The sequence below is a fragment of the Cottoperca gobio genome, chromosome 4, assembly GCF_900634415.1.
Source record: "Cottoperca gobio chromosome 4, fCotGob3.1, whole genome shotgun sequence".
Lineage (NCBI taxonomy): Eukaryota > Metazoa > Chordata > Actinopteri > Perciformes > Bovichtidae > Cottoperca > Cottoperca gobio.
In genome coordinates this window covers 27,065,690-27,087,849 of record NC_041358.1, presented here as the reverse complement: position 1 = coordinate 27,087,849, position 22,160 = coordinate 27,065,690, and the positions used below count along the sequence as shown (strand labels likewise).

The following is a 22,160-nucleotide window of genomic DNA, read 5'->3' as shown; positions in this document are numbered from 1 at the left end:
CAAAGTGTAATTGCCTGTGGTGTTATTCTGTACATTTAAAGAGGTTTTACAGTTTAAAAATTAATGTTGGTTGATTGTTAATTAATGGAAAAATGAATGGATAGCTAGAAATAAAAGATAGCAGATAGAAGAAATAAACAATCCTCCCCTTACGAATTAAAAGTTGAATTCATAAGCAATGAAACATAGTTGCACCCTTGCTCAGTTTAATGCACTCAAGTATTTTGTTGCTGTTTATGGCCTGAGGTTTGTGGTGGATTATGTTACACTGTATTTTAGTAATCATCATAAACCTGTAACTTTCCACTCGTAGCCACAGTTCAGTAGCTCCCACTAGTCACATTATACCACTAGAGGGCGAACCAGATTAATTTCCCCACAGCAGTTGTGTTTTATTAAGACATGCAGCAACACAATACTTGGACTTACAGTACAGGATATAAATATTGATAGGTTTAGTTTATGGGATAGTATAAATACCACTTGTTTTAATAACGCTGAGGTTTGACCAGCTGAGGCTTCTGGCAATGTAGGGCTAAAACTCCCAGTGTGATATCAATGCTACAGCATTACCTCAGTTGTAAAATAACAATGCAAGAAGGCTATTTTGACCTCGGGAATTCCTGTTTCCTCATTACACAGATGACAAACTTCCTGCATCCTAAAAAACATCCGCTGACTAATTCTGTGTGTGTGTGTGTGTGTGTGTGTGTGTGTGTGTGTGTGTGTGCATGTGTGTGTGTGTGTGTGTGTGTGTGTGTGTGTGTGTGTGTGTGTGTGTGTGTGTGTGTGTGTGTGTGTTCTCATGTTAAACTGTTAAATGTACAATAGTTTTTAACATTTTTAAGTAATAATAATATTTAATAATAATAATAATAATAATAATACAATTATTAGAGAGAACTTTTCACAGTTGTCCTACATAAGCAAAGGCAAATAGACAATAACATTAGACCCATAAACGACAGTAGATGCTAAAAATATATAAGTGAAATAAAAAAAGATTGAGAATTTGTAAAAAAAATTAAGTAATAAGAGTGACAGTGATCATAAGCCCATGAAATAAATAGGTTTTCAGCTGTCATTTAAAAATATTCATTAAGTTTATTTCACTACCACTTTTAATTCAGATATACTGTATACATTTCTTCACAGTAATGTGTCATATTTCATTTTTTTTTATAATATTTCTCTATTTTACTTCATCTTACTGTGTGTATGTATGAGCCAATACACCAAAGCAAATTCCTTGTATGTAAAAAAAAAACATACTTGACAATAAACCAAATTGTGATTGTGAATGTGTGATTTAACAAGCCATTTAGTCCATGACAGAATAACTGCTCCCCACAGTTCCTGCTCATTGTTCCCTTCACATCATTTCCTCTGGGAACCTTTCAGCCTTGGGACTGGGGGGACTGGGGGGACTGGGCACGGATAATTGCTGGAAACCCTAATGGGGGCAGGGAACGTCCTGGCTGTAAATGGCCCTTTCTGTTCGGCCTGATTGGGCTGGTCCCCTCCCCCTGATGCTCCTTCATTGGCCCACACCAACATCAATCTGTTGATTTCCAAGTCGCCCTCAAGTTTGAAACTTTTTTATTTTTTACGAGTAGGAGGAGGAGGAGGATTCGGGTTACCATTTGTAACCGATCTCACGGCTCAGCAAGAAGAAAACACTCTTTCAATAATTTACACATCTGTGGCTGAGACACGGAACAAGAAGGAGCGCGAGGACGTGTTTCTGGGGTTTTAACGCGGAGCTCTGACAAAAAAACACGAGAACAAACAGAAACACATGCTGTGAAGAGACTTTTTCCTGCGCTGCCAGGATGGAAACTTGATATATTTAATTGAGATTAAGTTGTCATCTTTTCGGCTGCCCTACGCGTCCCGCTGAGAGAAAGGTGAGTCCGTCATGTCCGCCTAACGGTCGAGCGGTTGCTCATGAAACTTCTGATAAACGGACACTAACGGACACTAACGGTCACTTCTCATCAGAGGCCTGTGTGGGCAAATCACAGCCGAGTTATTAGCCCGTTTAAATGTTAACTGTTGTCATTGTAAAGCAGCTTTTCCACCGTTATCGGACTAATATCAACTTAATGAGACTCCGTTGTGTTTGCTAGCTGACTTGTGCTTCTTTGACAGGCTGTGTTCTTACTACGAAGGTAGCGGAAGTAACACATTTTAAACACATAACAACACTTAACACATCAGTCAGGACGTGATGCACATGGGGACTGTTTAGTTTGACTCCAGGGTTTTCTTTTCCCATGTTCCCAGGGTGTCCTATCGTCCTTTTTCAGAAACTCTAGTGTTTTTTATACTCTGAAATCAACTTGGGTAGAATAGGTATTAATTGTCATCTAATCTTGGCCTATTAGTACATTTTTCAAAGCAAACATGTCAAACTTCCCCTGGTTTCATCCTCTCAGTTGAAAGGATTTGCTTCTTTTCTCTGTTTTATATCATCATACTTTGCATATCTTTGGGTTTTGAACATTTTGTTTTTCATTTTAGATTTTCTATTATAGACTTTCCAAGACGCCATCGGACAGATGAGACAAACCGATAGAAGTAGGGAGGTACAGGGTTGTGGTTTTGGACTGTTAATTGGCAATATGGCTGCAACTAACAACTATTTTCATTATCGATTAATCTGCCGATTATTTTCTAGATTAGTTGTTTGGTCTATAAATCCAAGGTGATGTCTTGTTTTGTCCAAAACCCAACGGTACCCTATACTTGAGAGGCTAAAACCAGTATTTTCTGACATTTTTGCCATCCATCAATGGCGATCAAGTTTAGTCTGTTCCAATAGTTTTATATAACTATCTTTAAATGACTGTTCATGGGATTGGTATACCCCAACATTTAAAGCCGTTTGTGCACCTTTTCGATGGATCAGTGAGAGATTTAACTTTGTGATCATGTATATTTAGTGGTAGAATATCCAGTTCAAGCACAATTTCATTTATATCCTGAAACTGGACATTGCAATAATGGGAGTACTGATGTGTGTGGTCAGGTAAATATAACAGGAGATCATCAGCGTAAAGGGATAGTTTAGTTTAACGGTTTAATGGCGAGTACAAAGAGTAAAGCTGACCTTGGACCGCCTTCCTTGTGGATAAGGTTGGATAAGGACAGATTTTTAGAGATAACATCATTTATTAAGATGTTGGCTTCAAGTGCAATAAAGAATGTGTGTAGGACGTCATTAAAATATAGTTTTTTCTATTATTAAGCTCGCAACAACAAAAATAGCTTAAACTTGTGGTATGGTGATTATTTCAGGAATGAAAATGGTGAGTTATGGATTTAATGTGATTGGCAATCTCAGAGTTCATTGGCTGAGTTCTGTTAGGCTATAGATAGAAACATCACGCTATTTATTAGCAAATACCATGCATATTATTAGAAAACTAAATGAGTCTTGAATGGATCAAACAAGTTTGAGGCCATCATGTGGATGACAATGAAGATTCAGAATCAGGTTTATTGTACATTGATTGAGTAATGAAAAACATTGCAGAAGGACTAACCATATTTGGTGTCATGTGAATCCTATGGTTGGAAAATTGGGCTTCTGCAGGGCTTACTATTTAACATTTTGCACACGCACTGATTGGTATACTTATTCCTTCATTATATAAAAGCTTTTATATTCATTGTCCATGTTTTGCGGTTAAAACATAAAACAATCTTTAGAGCACCATACAGAGAATACGTGTATAATGTGGCCAATTGAGACAATATTTTGCAAAGAATCTTATGTTTAACATTCATGGTGAGTCTACACAATTTATCATCCAACAAAAAATGTAGTTAATGTTGAAGAACAAGAAAAAGAGAGAGAAAGCTTTCATCCCAGCTTGTTCAAATGCCTAATAAGCCTCCTTTGTAGTTCCAGTGTAATCCATTGCGTTTCCAGACCGAGACTGGAGACATGTGTTTCGCAAACACTCATATGTTTTGTAACACATTGCTGTGTTTATATTATAAAGCTTCCCTCCAGAACAAAGTTTGAGTGTGGATGAATAGCTTCACTGTGCAGCCAGGGAGCTCTGGCAGGTAACAGCACACATTATCATGCACAGCCTCAACAGACATGTCAAATGAATTATGGCCTTGGATCAGGACCTGGAGTCGCCTCTCTCCTTGCGTTAGCTGTATCGGTGGTGAAATGATTTGACGTTTTCTACTTACTCTGTTAAAGTTGCCAAGGCATCCTTTGTGTCTCTGTTGTTGGTAGCTGACAACCATTGAGCTGAAAAACTCATCATTACAGAATAAGTGCTGAACTTCATCTCAACTTGTCATTTATCAAGTAAACAACTTTTCTTAGTTTTAGCTTCTCAGTTGTAAAGATTTGCTGCTTTTTCTGTGTTTTATATCATAATAAAGTGAATATCCTTGGGTTTTGCATATTGGTATTAGGGCTGCAACTAACGACTGTTTTCTTTATCGATTTATCTTTCGATTATTTTCCAGATTCATCGTTTGGTCTATAAAATGTCAGAAAATAGTGAAAAATGTCCATCCCAGTTTCTCTTAGTCCAAGGTGACGTCTTTAAATGTCTTGTTTCGTCCGTCCAACACCAAAAGATATTCATTTTTATATGATGTAAAACAGAGAAAAGCAGGACATCTCCACATGTGAGAGGCTGAAAACAGCAGCATTTGTATGAACTACTTGAACTATTATCACAATAGTTTGCAATAATATGTTTTGTTGCTGGACTAATTGATTAGTGTTTTGTTGTTGATTAGATAATTGACCATTTGAAAGTGTGTCATTGGGCTTTTCGAAATTGTGATGGCCAAACTTTTGTCTTGTGACTCCTATAAATATCTTCATTGTAAATTGAATATCTTTGGGTTTGGGACTTTTTTTTAAACCATTTTCTGACATTTTGTTATATAAAAGATGAATCGGTGAATTCATATGATAATCAATGAGGAAAATAATAACAATCATTAGCCCTAAAATAATCAAATTGATGTCCACTGCTTTGGAAGGCATGGAAATATAGAAGTCTAATGAAAGTCCTTTTTGTTTTAGATTTCATCCATGAGTGGTTTTAATGAGTATTTGGTTTTCATCATTAATCATAGCTTTGTGCTTCACAACAGCTTTATTATTGTTTCATCACAATGTGATTCTGAAAGACGGGAAATAATGATAATGATATACGATAATTGCCCGTCAATAGCAAGATAAAGCAAATACTGGTGAACCTCGTCTATGTATATTTCAGTGTAACTAGATCCCCTCCTCCGTGTGTCTTTTCAGAATAGGACAATACAGTCACGTTGCCAGACATCCCCCGTGCAGTGTTATTAAAGGCAGAGCTGGAAATTGCACCAGCACTGCTGGAAACACTGTTGTTTCCTGCTAAAGGGAACCCATGGTAACTCACTGACCAAACCAGAACGGTGTTGATCTGCTTTTACTAGGCTGCAAAGTTCAGCCGAGCGACCAGGTGGCCTCCAGTTTCCCTGGAAACCCGAAACACTCGGAGCATGTGGCCTTGTCTGAAAGAGCAGAGCTGCATGACCTGCAAATATCACGGCATTGTTCGACATGGAGAGCGAGACATGGCGATATCTGCCAATAGACCGCCAAATTCATGTCCCCTCATATTGTTTCCACTGATCTGCATCCCTGCTGGTATTTGCCCCGTCATTGACATACCCAGTTAACAAATTATGCTCGCTTGAGGCTTGAGGTGAAGAAAATTACTCTTAATGTGCCCTGCTCTTATGGCCTTAATTAAAATGTCATAGGCCCAGACATCTTTCATGGCTCAAGCACCAGTTAGCACCTTGATTATGTCTCGCACTATGTGCAGTGCTGCTGATTATATTGCAAATAATATGTAATTAAAACGTGGACCTGGCAGTCAAAGTGAAGCCATGTGATAGTGATTGGACTGCACTTTTTAAAATTCTTTAATAATCTTTCTTTTTGTTTTGTGTTATGCCAATTGAGCTATCCATAAAACAGCTACCCGCCTCTGAATTTTAATGCTAGAACAAATGTTTTCAGTGCGAGCGTTGTGTCGGCCCTCGGGCATCACAGCAGCTTCTGTATTCCCAGCCTTATTTGCATGCGTAACACTGACTGACTGATGTTCCTAAATTAACGGCATCAGCTCACAGTAACTGTCTTCTTGTGCTGGCAGTCGACTTCATCCCCGTCCCTCATCTCTGCCCCAACCTGTTGCACCGCTGCAGACTCATTTTAGCCTCCGGTCTATTTTAGTCCAAATCGGCAGGCTGAATTATTAATCCCTGATCCATTATGCTGATGTGTTAATTATTAATTGTTCAGCTAGCAGATCTAAGAAAACTGTTAAAGAGTAGGATGGGGCATAGTGTCTGAGCGAAAGGCACTTATTGCCTGTTTCTCAGCAGCTCTGCACAGATGATAGCTGCGTGGGAGGATTAGAAAGTGACAGCAGCATCATACAAGGATCTACTTTGCACAACACATGCAATGTCGTATGTTCACGTATCTGTTCTGATGTAATTATGCCTCTCATGTCAGAGCCGCTGAACCACGTGTGTATGTGTGTGTGTGTTTGTGTGTGTGCAAAGAGACCATTATGCAGACGCACTCGCCTGTCATACAATTGTTAACTCTCTTATTAGCAGTCAGCAGCTCCTCTGTTATGCAACATCCCGAGAAGAGAAAGGCAAACACTACAAAACTTGACGAAAGATGAAATAGCCATGTTCACTTGTCCTGAAATCCCTAACAGTGGTGTGGTTAGTTGTCCCTGTCTCTGAACACAAAGCACCTTATATAACCGCCAGGACTGTCTATTGTCCCTCAAAGTGGAGTCGGATTATATCATGCAGCTGGGGAGTATCTGTGGAGAAAGAAGTTTTCTGTTTCAAGATTTCCCAATAACAATTCATTTTAATGGCATCCGTAATGCTTGTGGTCATGATCAAGAAGCTTTCTTTTCCCTCCAAACTTTCTCTCAAGGGTCCACAATTTTCTCGTTATTTTGTGCAACGTTGTGAAGCTTTTATTCAAAACTTGCATTGACAAAGACGCATTAATGGTGCTGTAGAATTCACTTGTTTGCTGGGTTTTTTCTTTATCCACCTTTTACTCGTGGGAGTTCAACCAAAAGGCAGCAAAGCAAATACAATATGTTCAGAGTGTGTACACAGTGCAGCATCATTCAATCCAGTTGGACAGCCCTGCAGCAAACACTCCCTTTATGACTCTTATCATGTTTAGTTTGTGTTGCCACTGTGTCAGAGGTGCTGATTGAGGGCTCTCTTGTATTGTATTTGAAAGCCTTTTTATATTCGAGCCATTTTGAGGAAAAACTAGAATCAACAAAAGTGTTTTTATCGCACAGCTTTTGTACTGGGTTGCATCAAAGACTGCAGATGTTGCTGTTATTGTTTCCATACTGCTCCGTCTCTTTATCATGTTCTTTAAACGCTGCTTTGATTAATTTAGAGCTGAGATGATTAGTTGATTAATAAATGATTTGATTGACAGAAAATATATTAAATTATTGTGTGCAGAAATTCCCTAAATTCATTTGTTCTTACGTCATAAATGTGAAGATTTGCTGGTTTTCTTAATTTTCCAGTGAACTGCAGATCTTTTAGTCTTTGGACACAACAAGCAGTTTGACCCTGACACTCCCAACAACTACCGCCACATCTCCAACCTCCTGGAGCTGCTCCACTACAACCCCACCTCAACTCCAATAACCTCTCCGAACCCTTCCAATCTGTCTTCTGTTACACACACGGCACAGAAACTGCTCTCCTTCACTCCGGCTTCCTCCCCATCCTCCTCCTCCTCGACACCATCGGCCATTCCATTCTCCTCTCTCGCCTTCAGCTTCAATATGAATAACTGGCACCGCCCTCTCCTGGTTCACCTCATGTCTCTCTGACAGACATTATAACATCTCCATAAACCACTGCAGATCCTCCACCAGCCACTCCACCCTCACCGCATGTCTTAATGATATCAAAACATGGCTGCAACAGAACTTTCTCCAACTCCACTGCAACAAATCAGAAATAATCATCATCAATCCAACTTCCCTCACCTGCTCCACCCAGTCCTTCTCACTTCTCACTCATCGTCTTCGAACCCCACCCTCTCCTTCCTCCCCCATGTCAACCACTTCCCCAAAACAGCTTTTTTTCCACCTCAGGAACATTGCCCGCCTCCGACTTCCTTGTTCTTTACCGTCCATGCCCTCATCCCTTCCAGACTCCACTACAGCAACAGCTTCCTCTTCGGCTCACCCAACATCACAAATAAACTTCAGTACGTCCAGAACTCCGCCGCCCACCTGCTCGCCCCCACCTGCCACCTAGACCACATCACCCCGGTCCTCCGCTGGCTCCCAGTCGAACACAGGCTTGACTTCAAAATACTGCTCACCACCTACAAAGCCTTAAAGAACCCGGCCCCTCCAACAGAAATATGCAAAGTACCACCAGGACCAAACTCCAGACCCGGGGGGACGGGGTCTTCTCAGTTGGTGCACCCTCCCTATGGAATGCCCTCCCAGACCACATCAGACAGTCACTGATGTGGTCTGAAAAGCACTACATAAATTAAATGTATTATTATTATTATTATTATTAGTTAGTGTTCATTTGTGACTTTGCTGAATCCAAACTCTCCAAGCTCGCACAATAACACAAACTAACTAACCAATGGAGTCTGGTGGCTTTGAGGAGAGCGTAGATAACGGCTTCAGGTCCCCGTTAGAAAGGGCTGCAAGGTTAAGCGGTCAAAATATTCTAAACATAGCGTACACTTACTGATATTGTTTTCGATGGCTAAAAAAAGTAGTAAATTGCTTTGCATCCGTGCCGTAACTCCTGTCTGACTATGGAAAAGAACCTCATACAACTACACTTCAAAACATCCAAGCCATCGCTTTAAGCTGCTGGATGTTGACGTGTGTTCAGTACAGCTCAAAATATGTTACTGTCAAATATCAGAGATAATCATAGACACACATAACGTCGAGGGGCGGATTATAGGGTTGTTTGTGTTTTGTGATGAATGATTGTGGTGTGATTTATGTCCGTTCAGAAACTTGGAGAGCAGTAAATCCCCACGAATACAGAGCGGTTCTCAGTAATCGCTCCATCCTATAGCGGCGAAGACTTTCTCTGCTGATGGAGTCGTCTCTGTCAGGGTCACAGTGCCCGCAATCCATGTGACTACTCATCCCTAAAGAATATAAAAGTCGTGACATTTTCTGCTGCCATCAACCAATCACTTCTAAGATGAAGTGTCATGAAAAGTTACACAATCTTGTGGTGGCCAAGCAGTGGAGACACATTCTTTATTGGTTTTCTCTTTTCTGCTTGTTGTTATCAGCACGCACCAAGCTGTCTAGATTGGCAGCAGGTAATAGTTGTGATATATTGGGTGGCATGATGGCACCCGTTTGAGTGGGCCGGAGCTGCAGGTGTATCCAATTTCTGGCTCGTTCTCACCTGTCACACCTCAGCTTTAGTTTGAGTGACAGGTGAGTGCAGTCAATGCCGAGGCCGCTTCCTGGATCCTGCTCAATGCTCGCTTTAGAAATCCAATGGCACGCTCTCATCGTGTTGCATTTACTCTGAATACGACCAGCCGAAATGTTCACGTCAAGTAGTATGTGTGTCATATTTTTATGAAGTATATAGATTTGGCCTTTTGGATTGTATTAATGGTAAGTGAGTCAATTAAGGCGACAAATTCTGCAGCGAGTTCAGCCAAACGTTCAGCGTTTTCAGCTCTGTTTTATCCTTATCTTTGCTTTGCTTTGGGACCGTTGGTTGTCTTCTTGAGCTCTTTGAAGTTGTGACGACCAATTTCTGAAACAATTTTCTGACGTTTTAAAGGTTGAACCAGTTATTCTCAATTAGGGCCGAACGATTTGGAAAAAATAACTAATTGCGATTAATTTGACTGATGCTGCGATTTGATTCATGACATTAAAGAGAATTATCAACACATTTTGCCTTTTAACAAATCTTTGGATATTTTTGTGATATTGTGATTTTGATAAAATTCCTATTAATAGTTTAGCGCTCAACGGCTCTTTGGTTTATAACCACTGAGAAAGAAGCAACGTCTGCTCGAGATCAGTTTTAGTTTGAGATTTAGTGTGAGCCGTTAAACCAAATTAATCTTTCCTTTTTTAATTGTTCAGGATAAGTGGTTTAGTATTTCCAGTATATTATATTATATAAGCGTGGATGGATGGATGGATGGATGGATGGATGGATGGATGGATGGCCAGGCAGCTCGGTGGTGCACCGTGATGCTTTGAGCTAAATGCTCGCAGTGACAATTGCTGCTGAAGTTTAGCAGGTATAATGTTTACATTGTCCACCATCTTAGTTTAGCACGTTAGCATGCTAACGTTAACGAGGATGAAGGGAATGTCATTACTTTTGAAGGTATAAACCAAAGTTAATTTGACCTGCGGATGTTGCAAGATGAAAAGTCAGAGGATCACCAAAGTAATAATCATTCGTCCTTAGAGGAACATGAATGTTTGTCACATTTCATGGCAATCCGTCCAACAGTTGTTGAGACATTTGGACCAAAGTGTTGGACCGACAGACAACTGATAATGAAAGTAATTATTAGTTCCTGCCCTAATATGATAATTATCAATAATCAGTAATAGTTTTCATTATAACTATTATACATTATAACATTAGTCTTTAAAAGTTGATGCAATAAGATGTAGAAGTCATTCTTTACAGCCCTTGTTCGCTGCATCAGTCTCAAAGGTCGCCACAACGGCCACATTGTGAAAACACTAAATGAAAACGACAGCCAGTAGGCGTTTTCATCTCACAAATGAATTGGGAAAAGCTGTTGGCTGAAATGTCCCCTATGCAGACATCAGCTTCGCCTGCCCTGAAACTCAAAGAGGCTAAACAAATAAAAGGCAGATAATAACGGGTCCACGCAGCTTCACCCGGCACCGCTTCAATTATCCTCCAAGGACGGCTGGCTTGTTCTGCGTCCTCACAGCTGGAGGTGTGAGTCTTTGGGTATCTCACGGTTCTTGTGCTCACGATTCGATATAAAATCCATTCTGGATTCCGTACATAGAGGTGCTTATTTAGGATCCGCTGTGCGCTAATAAAGGTGGTGTGGCAAATTATGGCATGAAAGTAAAGTGTGTTTAAGATTCTGTTTTTACATGAACGGATAGCAATAATGTAAACGCACAAAGACGAAAGGTAACCTTTATGTATGCTGAACTCCAACATAAAAAAAATAATGTCAATTCTCAGTGCCTTGCTTAAGAATAACAAGTTATACAAAGAAAATACAAATGCTTCCTGTCACATGAATAGCTTAGGCCAGCTGCCTTCTTGTTTTCTCACAAAATTGCCAATTGGAAAAATGAATTGTTCACAAAATAACATGTAAAACTAGTGTTTTGCTGAATGATTTGTTAAAGAGAAAAACACACTAATGCTTGACACAACTTGGTGTGTAGGATGACTGTCCATCAGAAGCTAGATCCTTTTGTAGATTGTTGTTTATTTTGAAAGATAAGAATCTAACTTCTTCATTAATCGATCCTCAGACTGTCTGCACTTGCTGCAGGGTGTGAGAGTCCCTGGTTACTTTACCCAGACTCCCTCACTGTCGCTACACATCCATCCAGCACTGTGTCGGGTCCAGTTTCATTTCCATGAGTCATGTTTGCGGAGCTTTTGCCTGCATGTCTTTGTGAGTGAATGTCTGCTGGCTTGTTCTACTTGAGTTTATGATTTTGTAGCTTGTCTGACTGCAGTAATTATGTCGGGGAGCTGCTGCTGTCTTTGTTTTACATTTCATTTTCAGCTGCTCACACCAGACCCATCAGTAATGTGTGTGCAGATGTTTGTTTGTGTGATCTCAGCATGCAGCGACGGTTGTGGCTCGTGTATGTTTGCACTCAGCAGTTTTCGCTGCCGTCGTGTCTCGTTCCGCCTTAAATCCGTTAAGATATTTTGCCTGTATAAATACTGTGGAGACGCTGTGTCAGTGTTGGCCCGGCTGTCCCTGGGCACCGCACTTCACAGGCCATTTAGATCTGGCACTAACCAATCTCATGCTGCAAAGTCACCAAAAACAAAACAAAAAAAGGATTCCTTGATCGAAAAAACCGTTTCATCACTCAGAGCACTTCTTCCCCCGTAGGACCTTTTTTTTTCATGCGTTTTCATTTGGGCAAATGGGAGGGAGGAAAGTGAAGGAGTGAGGATCTCCCCTCAATCCTCAAGATTAGTGCCGGGGGTCTGGTGTGTCACTCTTCGTCTGTGAGTGAAACCCCCGTTAAAGTGTTAGTATTCAGGTGTATGAACTCTCAACACCTTCCTGTTGTCGACAGACTACACACAGCTGTGATTGGCTCCAATCCCCAACGACAGTGGGATTTAATGGCCAATACTAAATCACCCTCCAATCTGAGAAAGAATTTCTTAATGTGTCCATTATCGCACTTCTCTAAACTCTTAAACGTCCGTCAGCGAGGGCGCAGAGAGGAGCGGTAGGTAAATGCAGACTAACTCTAAGTGTTGCGATAAGCGATCGTCCTCCTGAGGCTCACTGCTGTGATTACAGCGTGACAGCAACTCTAAGTGATTCTTCTCAGTCTCCGCTCTCATAGATATTAAGCTCGAGGTTTTATTTTCTTCCAGTCTGATCATTAGTGTCTTTCTCCTTGTTATCCATTTCACACACATTGCATCAGAGTCTGTAACAAGTGCAAGTTTAGAGTTACAACGCTGGTGAAACGGTCGATGGGGATCTGCCAGTGATCGTTGATCAGCGCAGCCAGAGGCCCGATTAAACGTCCAGCGCCTGCAGAGAGAGGGGGAGTAAAACTAGGTCCAGCATGAGACAGTAAATAAATGACCTCTCATTCAACACCTACATTTCCTTCGATGCCTCAGAATTGATATGTAACACCCCCACCCCCCCTCTCTCTTTGCTCTCCCTCCTCGTGTGTCTCCTCCCTGGGAAGCATCCTGCTGACGCTCTCTCCAAGGAGTCTTATTGATATTCTTGGAGAGGCATTGCAGAGAGAGAGAGGGGGGGGGGGGGGGGTTGGAAGTCATTGTAGCAGCAGACTCACTGCCTTCTAGTACCAACAGTAAAAATCACAAGTCACCCAGCAGGATGTGTCACCATTCATTTCATCTGCTGCACTAATAGAAAATCTGCTGCTTTTGGATTTTTATTATTCTCGAGCGCGTGAAAAGGCAATTTGCCAATCATGCAGATTTTCAGTTAAGCTTTCGGGTTGCTTTCATGTGGAGGAGATTAAACCCCTATTGTGATGTGAATGGGACACTTTGCTTAAATGTATTTATTTTGTTTTCACTTTGACAGTCGCCTATTAGGCGACATTTAGCGTGACAGGGAGAGGTGTTAAGGACATAAAGATTAATTCATTAACTGATTAGTCAGTCGGCAGGAAATTAATCTCATTTTAAAGTCAAGCAAAAGCTCCAACAAACTCTTATTTTAGCTTCTGTAATGTGACATCTAGGAAACTAAAGCTCACAACTCATTTGAAATGAGAAATAATGAGAAAATAATTGTCAATTTAATTGATAAAAACAACAGTTTTCAATTCCTTGTGACATAAAAAATATTGATTTTCAAAACCTGATAATCAGAATACATATTTATGTAGAACGGGAAACTGTCCCAGCAGACCAAAGTGTGTGTGTGTGTGTGTGTGTGTGTGTGTGTGTGTGTGTTCATATTTACTCACTATCATTTTACACATAATTGGGAAGAAGTTGCATCTAAACGTGTAGTTCTGTTAAACTCTGCAGACAATATTGAGAATAAATGTTTAAGTGAAAGTTAATTGATTAGCTGATTGACAGGAAATCTGAAACCATTTTGATTCACAATGTAATTCATTAAGTTAATTGTCCAAGTCAATTATTGGGGAAACATGGAAACGATTCTCTGGTCCTCACATGTGAGGGTGTGCTGGTTTCTTCTCTTGTGTATCCTTGTAAAGGATCTTTGGGTTTGAAAGTGTTTGTCGAAGCGCAGACGTCACCTTCGGCTCCGGGAAATTGTAACGGACGTTTTCTAACATTTCAATATCAACGTTAATGAAAATAATTGGAAGTCGCAGCCCTATTTTAAGATCCCTGAAAGGAAGTCTGGGGACTTGTTACAGATAAAACCAATATCGTCTTCAGTTCTTTTTGTATAATTGCGTAGGAATACATTTTTGAAAAGGGTGGTGATAGATGAAGCGTCCCCTCCTCTTCCTCCTCAGTCTGTTGTAGAAAAACATCTCTCCGTCGTTGGTTTACTCTCGTGCACCCTCTTTTCACTTATCCTTTAAGAGTCGTAAAGGTTATGGAGGGAGTGTACAGGAAAATAGATTCATTTTATTTTTCAAAAAGCGAATGTACAAACCTGAAGAAATGACCCGCGGAAGGCATTGAGACGCGGCTGCTGAAATGATGCGGCGTGCTGTGTACCTGGCTGATGAGCGGAGAGATTGGAGGGCGTGTGAAAGCCGGCGGCCCCCGTGACCTCTGCTATTCATGAGCCTCCAACATGGGGAAGACTTTCACTGAGTCACTCTGCTTTGGCACACACTCGGAAACAACATCATACATAAATCAAGCAACAAGCGTGCGCGGAATAAGTTGGCACTATCTCCTGCTCACCTTCACACACACACACACACTTTGTTCTCCGAATGCATTCAGCAGATGAGACGTCCGGATAACATTGTCTGCTCTGCGTGGTCGTGCTGTACCTGACTTTACTCCTGCACGTGCAATGACTCATTCTTCTCTAACTACCTTGTAGGCCCCGAGCCAGAGGGTTGCTGCGACTAATGTGACAGCTGCCCCGGCTCATTATCTAATAAAGGGGACAGTTCTTGACCCTGCAGTTTAAACGGTGTTAGTGGAGATGTTCTTTGCAATCACCTCACACATGGCAGACTGACAGCGTGTTAGGTTTGGCCCTTCTTGCTTTGGAGATGTAAAAGTCTGAGCTGCTATCTCACATGAACTCTGGATAATGTCTGGAGAGTCGGGTACATGTTCTCCTCTCCTTTCACATGTAGCACAACACAGGTGTGTGTGTGTGTGTGTGTGTGTGTGTGTGTGTGTGTGTGTGTGTGTGTGTGTGTGTGAGAGAGAGAGAGTGTGTGAGAAACATGAGCACCTGCAGTATTTGTTCATTATCATAGGACATTATTTTAAAAGCTCACAGTTAGTTAGTTTAACATCCTTTAGTTGTACAATATATTAGTTGCATGCAATTTTTTCATCAGGTTTGTAATTCTTATAATTCTGTTCTCATTCCTTTTGGGCCGTAATAATAATAATAATAATAATAATAATAATAATAATAATAATAACCGCATATTTTATCATAATTTGGTCATAAACAACGGCCCTTACAGACAGAAGCTCCTGAATCTCGCCCGTTCTCTCTCTCCACTCCGCTTTCTTAAAGGTGACTCAGAAGAGGAGGAGGAGAGAGGAGGAGGAGGAGGGAGGAGGAGGGGATGAGGAGGAGGAGAAGGAGGAGGAAGAAGGAGGAGGGAAGCAGGAGGAGGAAGGATGAAGGACGAATGTAGAAGGAGGAGGAGGAAGAAGGAGGAGGGAGGGGAGGAAGGAGGAGGAAGGAGGCGAAGGAGGAGGGAGGAGGAAGGAGGAGGAAGGAGGGCGGAGGAGGAGGGAGGAGGAGAAAGGAGGAGGAGGAGGAGGAGGAGGAAGGAGGGAGGAAGGAAGATGAGGAAGATGAGGAAGGAGGAGGGAGGAGGAGGAAGGAGGCGGAAGACGAAGGAGGAGGAAGAGGAGGGAGAGAGGAGGAAGGAGGAGGACGGGAGGACGGAGGAAGGACGGAGGGAAGGAGAGAGGGAGAGGAAGGAGGAGGAGGAGGAGGAGGAGGAGGAGGAGGAGGAAGGAGGAGGATGGAGGAGGAGGAGGAGGGCTGAGGGACGGAGGAGGAAGAGGAGGAGGGAGGAGGAGGAAGAGGGGAGGAGGGAGGAGGAGGAAGAGGGGGAGGGAGGAGGAGGAGGAAGAGAGGAGTGGAAGGATGAGGATGAAGGCAGGAGGAGTGAAGAGGGGAGGAAGGAGGAGAGGGAGGAGGAGTAAGGAGGAGGAGAAGAGGAAGGAAGGAGGAGGAAGAGGAGGAAGAGAGGAGGGAGGGGAGTGAGGGAGCAAAGAGGAGGAGGAAGGAGGAGGAGGAAGGAGGAGGAGGAAGAGGAGGAGGACGGAGGCGGAGGGAGGAGGAGGAAGGGAGGAGAGAGGAAGGAGGAGGAGGAGGAGGGAGAAGGAGGAGGAAGGAGGAGGAATGAGGGCGAAGGAGGTAGGGAGGAGGCGGAAGGAGGAGGGAAGGAGGGAGGAGGAGAAGAGGAGGCATGAGGAGGAGGAGGCAGGAGGGGAAGAAGGAGGAGGAGGAGGAGGAGGAGAGGAAGAAGGAGGGAGGAGGAGGAGGAGGGAGAAGAAGGAGGAAGAGAGGGAGGTGAGGAGGAGTAAGGAGGAAGGCGAAGGAGGAGGAAGGAGAAGGAGGAGGAGGAGGAGGAGGAGGGAGGAGAGGAAGGAGGAGGAGGAGGAAGGAGGAGGAAGGAGGGAGGAGGAGGAGGAGGAGAGGAGGAGGGGAGGAGGAGGAAGCGGGAGGAGGAGGAGGAGACGGAGGAAGGAAGGAGGAGGAGGACGGAGAAGGAGGAGGAAGAGGGAGGAGGAAGGAAGAAGGAAGGAGGGAGGGAGGAGGAAGGAGGAGGAGGAGGAGGAGGAGGAGGAAGAAGGAGAAGGAGGGAGGAGGAGGAGGAAGACGGAGGAGGGAGAAGGAGGAGGGAGGAGGAGGAAGGAGGAGGAAGGAGGGAGGAGGAGGAAGGAAGGAGGGAGGAGGAGGAGGGGAAGGAGGGAGGAGGAGGAGGGAGGAGGAGGAAGAAGGAGGAAGGAGGAGGAAGAGGAGGAAGGAGGAGGGAGGAGGAGGAAGGAGGAGGAGGAAGGGAGGAGGAGGAGGAGGAAGGAGGAGGGAGGAAGAGGAGGAGGAAGGAGGAGGAGGAAGAGGAGGAGGAAGGAGGAGGAGGAAGAGAGGAGGAAGAGGAGGAGGAAGGAGGAGGAAGGAGGAGGAGGAGGGAGGAGGAGAAGAGAGGAGGAAAGAGGAGGAGGAAGGAGGAGGAGGAAGAGGAGGAGGAAGGAGGAGGAGGGAGGAGGAGGAACTCTTTTTCTTTCTTTCTTCTTCTTCCTTCTTCTTCTGCCTCTTCTTCTTCCTTCTGCCTCTTCTTCTTCCTTCTTCTTCCTTCTTCTTCTGCCTCTTCTTCTTCCTTCTTCTTCTTCCTTCTTCTTCTGCCTCTTCTTCCTTCTTCTTTCTTCTTCTGCCTCTTCTTCCTTCTTTCTTCTTCTTCTTCTGCCTCTTCTTCTTCCTTCTTCTTCTTCTTCCTTCTTCTTCTGCCTCTTCTTCCTTCTTCTTCTTTCTTCTTCTTCCTTCTTCTTCTGCCTCTTCTTCCTTCTTCTTTCTTCTTCTTCTTCTGCCTCTCCTTCTTCTGCCTCTTCTTCTTCTGCCTCTTCTTCTTCTGCCTCTTCTTCTTCTGCCTCTTCTTCTTCTGCCTCTTCTTCTGCCTCTTCTTCTTCTGCCTCTTCTTCTTCTGCCTCTTCTTCTTCCTTCTTCTTCTGCCTCTTTTTCTTCTTTCTTCCTTCTTCGTCTTCGTCTTCTTTCTTCTTCTTCTTCTTCTTCTTCTTCTTCTTCACCTTCACCCTCAGATGTTTGTCTTCTTCCGGTTTCTGGCGAGCTGCGATAGAAACATCATCAACACATTCACTCGCTCGCCGTGAACGCCCCGAACAATGAGCTGTATTCACACATGGGCTCAATCAGACATTACACAGACTTTGTACCAGAGAGCCGGCAGAGTGAAGTCCGTTTGATGTCCGGCCCGAATGACTCGGATATTTGCATTCCCACATACAGCTCCTCCGGGTAATGTCCAAATAATTTCAGGGTTGCAGTCCATGTGTGAAAGGGGCTTTGGAAAACGTTTCATATCCCGTTTAAAAAAAGCAAAAAGGAGACAAAAAAAGTTTTCAATGATTTTTAAAAGGAAAGGAAAGATGTCCTCATTTCATGCAATCACCGTTTAACTAAACATCCTTTTTCTGTCTTTCTCATCTTGAGCCAGTCTTGACCATGGACTCCTTCAGCACCAAGAGCTTAGCCCTGCAGGCGCAGAAGAAGCTGATGAGCAAGATGGCCACCAAGAGCATGGCCAACCTCTTCATCGACGACACCAGCAGCGAAGTGCTGGACGAGCTGTACCGCGTCACCAAGGAGTACACCCGCAACCGCAAAGAGTCCCAGAAGATCATCAAGAACCTGATCAAGATGGTGGTGAAGCTGGGAGTGCTCTACAGAAACAACCAGTTCAACAGCGAGGAGCTGATCCTGGTGGAGAACTTCAGGTAGGCAGCAAGAGGCAATAAAGGAATAGTTCAACGTTATGTTTGTGCGTTAGCTTAGCATAAAGACTGGAAGCAACCGCTAGCTCTGCACAAACGTATACACCTACCAACACTAAGGCTTATCTTGCTTGTTTCATCACATCAGTACACAAACAGTAAAAATAACACCGATTACCGCGGCAAATATGCACGTGAGGAGGCGAGCCCTCACATTAAAATGGCTGAATTCCCGCGAACGCCACATAAAACATTAACAGACATGTAACCCATTCAGCGAAAGAACCGAGCAGAACTGCCTTATTGCACCATCCAAATCTTCGTCAACACAACAATGAGCCGGTGCTGGTTGAGAGCTGCAGTTCACTTCTGTGTGCTGATGGAAGCAAATTAAGGAAATTGACTTTTTACATCAGTTTATATATTTTCCACCAAAATAGTAAAACTCCGCTTGGAGGCATGTGGAGCTGACTCCAGTGCACAGTATGGAGAATGGGGATTATATTAGCATGGAGAAGGACAACACTGTAACTGATAGAGAGGAGTTGTGAAACCTTTCTGAAGAAATCCAGCAGACAGCAGTTTCTATTTTTACTTCCCTCTGCTGCTCCGACTGACAGCCTCTCTTCTCTCTCCTCGTCTCACAGGAAGAAAGTCCACACTCTGGCCATGACGGCGGTCAGTTTCCACCAGATTGAGTTCACCTTTGACCGCCGCGTCATGAGCGCCATTTTGAATGATTGCCGCGAGCTGCTGCACCAGGCCATCAAACGCCACCTGACAGCCAAGAGCCACTCGCGAGTCAACCACGTGTTCAATCACTTCGCCGACTGTGACTTCCTGGCGTGTCTCTACGGGCCCTCTGAGGTTTATCGCGGCCACCTGCAGAGGATCTGCAACGGGGTCAACAAGATGCTCGACGAGGGGAACCTCTGACCTCCGCTGGCCTCGTCCACCTTTACCTCCCGTCACCCCTCGTGTACCATCCTGCAAGATTTCTTTCTTTTTTTTATGGTGACAATCGTGAACGTTTGTATTTTTCATTTGTTGCATGTGTGTGCGTGTGCATTTAAACACTGAATTCCTCGGCTAGTTAGTCCAAAGTGTCTTCTGCAGCCAGACTTTTTCTTATTCTACAGAAAACAAAACACAGATGTTTTTTGTTGTTGTTTTTTAATGAATGTAAAACTTTTATGCTCTTATCAGTATATTCAGGGATAGGAGCCTTGACAACTGTGCCTTGGAAAAAAAAACATGTTTGTCTTCATTTTAAGTCGACTTAGTTGCTCCTTTTACTAAATGAATAAGACATGAATCCGGCGCAGGCCTTCAGTCATGTCTCTGTGAGGAGCTTTTATTGGACCACGATGGTTTTGGGGGCACCAGGAGAGGAAAGCAAGTGAACTTCCATCTTTTCCAAATACCCAAGGATGTAAAGAAGTGCTTTTTTGTTCTTTTCTAAAAGTAGTATTGCACTCAATCCTGAACAAGCGCTGTACTGTACTTTCCCGCAATAATGAAACCATGTGAAACACGGCAGTTGAGTAATCCTTTTACAGCTTTCACCATCATGCACTGAACTCCACTCTGCCGAGAGGCCAGGCCTTTTGTGTAGAAGGCTGCCATAAACGCAGTTTTTACTTTTAATAGTCTGCTTTATAGCCACCCCAACAAAGATGAAGTATCCGGGTCATAGAGGAACCGTAAACACCAAGGTATTTGATTATACTGTGTATTGTAGAATGTGCTGCTGGCTTTAAGCTCATCTGCTCCGGGGAAAAGAAAACTCCAACTTTGTGTCTATAAATGTCATAATCGCAGCAGGTAAGCAGCGCAACCTGGCACCCTCCGCCAACGTTGCTCTGGCATTTTGTCAGAGAGGAATAAAGAGCGATCACAGTTGAACTGCTCATCATAATAGATGTTGGAGCCCAGGGTCAGCGGCGTTTCAGATTTATCGACGTAGCCTCAGGTTTATCCAGAAAGCACTACAACTCTGGTTTGAATTGTGACAGATTTGAACTAGAAAGACTCCCCAGGAGTAGTCCGATGAAAGGATGGACAGAAACCTGCAGCTCCGCGTCTATAAAGAGGGCCAGGCTTGGTTTAGAGATTAGAGCACAGATGAACACAGAACCTGATTGTACTCTCCCACTGCAATTACAGCTCCGCACTCTGGTGCTATAATGGCCGGGAGCCTGCCTCTGTGGAGCAGCCACTCTCCAGCTCGCCACACAGCAGGCTCGTGTTGTGTGATGTAGATAACATCGCTGTTTGTTTTGTCCCTTTTTAATGGACTGAAAGATGTTGTTGTTTCTTCCTTTATAAAGGAGAATATGAATAGTTACTACTTTCCCTCCCCAACCTCACATAATAGCTGTCTTTCCTTTTTTCTTTTTGTATCACTGAGCCTGACTGGGAGATTGTTTTGTTCTGCGGCCTCATTTTGTATTCTGGTTGTGAGAGTGTGTGTGTGTGTGTGTATGTGTGTTTGTGTGTTTGTGTGCGTACCTGTGAGAGAATTGGAAATTGAGCCGTGTAATAAGCGCTGTGCTTTTCCAGATAGGATTGCTGAAACTTTCACTTCATCTACAGCCGCTCTGCCAAAGAAATGAAGACTGATGTGACTCAAAATGCGGTGGTTTTCTCCCCAGAGGAACAGAAAACAGTATGCACTTGATAATTTATAGCCCTGGTGACGGTGATCATGAAGACACAGATGGTGGCTGTTGTGGGTTTTTTATTCACCTTTTTTAATTCTTCGATGACTTCCCTGTGTATATTCTCGTTTGGTAGATCCATTTGACTCTCGCTGCACTGTTTGGGAGGCTTTGAAGTAAATCCTTTTTTCTAAGTCCCTCTAAAACAGTTGACTTTAATTGTCTTTGGATGCCATTTTCTCCAATCCCTCCACATCTCAGGGATAGTTTAAATCTCCCTCGGTTTAAAATCCATGACACACTAAGTAGAAATCACCACAATCCTCTGCAACAGCCCCACTTATTTGACTAAAGCCCTGAAACTAAGCATACTTATGTTGCGTTTTTACTATTGTGAAGTTTGCAATGTTTTTATTTTCACTCGTGTACATATGATTGTTTATGTGTCTCTATGTATCCAAACACAACAAATATAATACAATTTACTTTTTTTAAAGAATATATTTTGTGTCTTTTCTTTCCCCCCCCCCCTGAGTTAATACAGAGCGTCTTCCCATTAGTGTGTTGGTTGGGTTTTTCCGGGCCAGATCGGAGGGTAATCTGACTACATCTGACCTGGATTCAATCAGCCAAATCCCTTTCCCTCCTGCTCCCGGCGCTGTCAGGAAGCCATGAAAGCAAACACAAATCCATCTGACTTGACAAACAATTCAACTTTGGGTCGTTTCTTTCCACTTCCTGCAGACCCACGCACGCCACGGTCAAAGGTAGAACAGGAAATCGGTCAAATGGACTCGTTGCTTCTGTTTTGGGAAACGACAACAGGCGGCTGTCGTTTTAATTCCACGAGAAGCACGAGTTTAATCTGTCGTTGACTTCTCAGACGTTGGACTGATAATTTGGTTTTTATCACGTCTGCAGCACCAAGTGCCCAAATGATCATCTAATGGTCGTGCGTAATGTTTTAGTTTCTGTGAATGCGCCCTCGAGTTCAGAGTAATGCTACGACTGAGGTGGGACGTGAGCTCA

The 22,160-nt window shown here is 43.2% G+C and overlaps 1 protein-coding gene across 2 annotated transcripts; it reads left to right on the top strand.

Annotated features, from left to right (window-relative positions):
- Positions 1 to 1,486: 1,486 nt before the first annotated feature.
- Positions 1,487 to 21,632, top strand: tnfaip8l1 (tumor necrosis factor, alpha-induced protein 8-like 1). Of its 2 annotated transcripts, none has more exons than XM_029428987.1 (3): positions 1,487 to 1,907; positions 18,191 to 18,474; positions 19,119 to 21,632. In XM_029428987.1, the coding sequence occupies exons 2-3, from the start codon at positions 18,203 to 18,205 to the stop codon at positions 19,405 to 19,407; spliced, it is 561 nt and encodes a 186-aa protein (XP_029284847.1). In that variant the 5' UTR covers positions 1,487 to 1,907; positions 18,191 to 18,202; the 3' UTR covers positions 19,408 to 21,632. The 2 variants fall into 2 exon arrangements, with proteins under 2 accessions (XP_029284847.1, XP_029284846.1); XM_029428986.1 differs by having other exon boundaries at positions 1,492 to 1,907; positions 18,195 to 18,474.
- Positions 21,633 to 22,160: the final 528 nt, after the last annotated feature.

Coding starts and splice junctions, on each gene's coding strand:
- tnfaip8l1 (XM_029428987.1), top strand. CDS start 18,203: ATGGACTCCTTCAGCACCAAGAGCTTAGCCCTGCAGGCGCAGAAGAAG. Junction 18,475..19,118: donor ATCCTGGTGGAGAACTTCAG/GTAGGCAGCAAG, acceptor CTCGTCTCACAG/GAAGAAAGTCCACACTCTGG.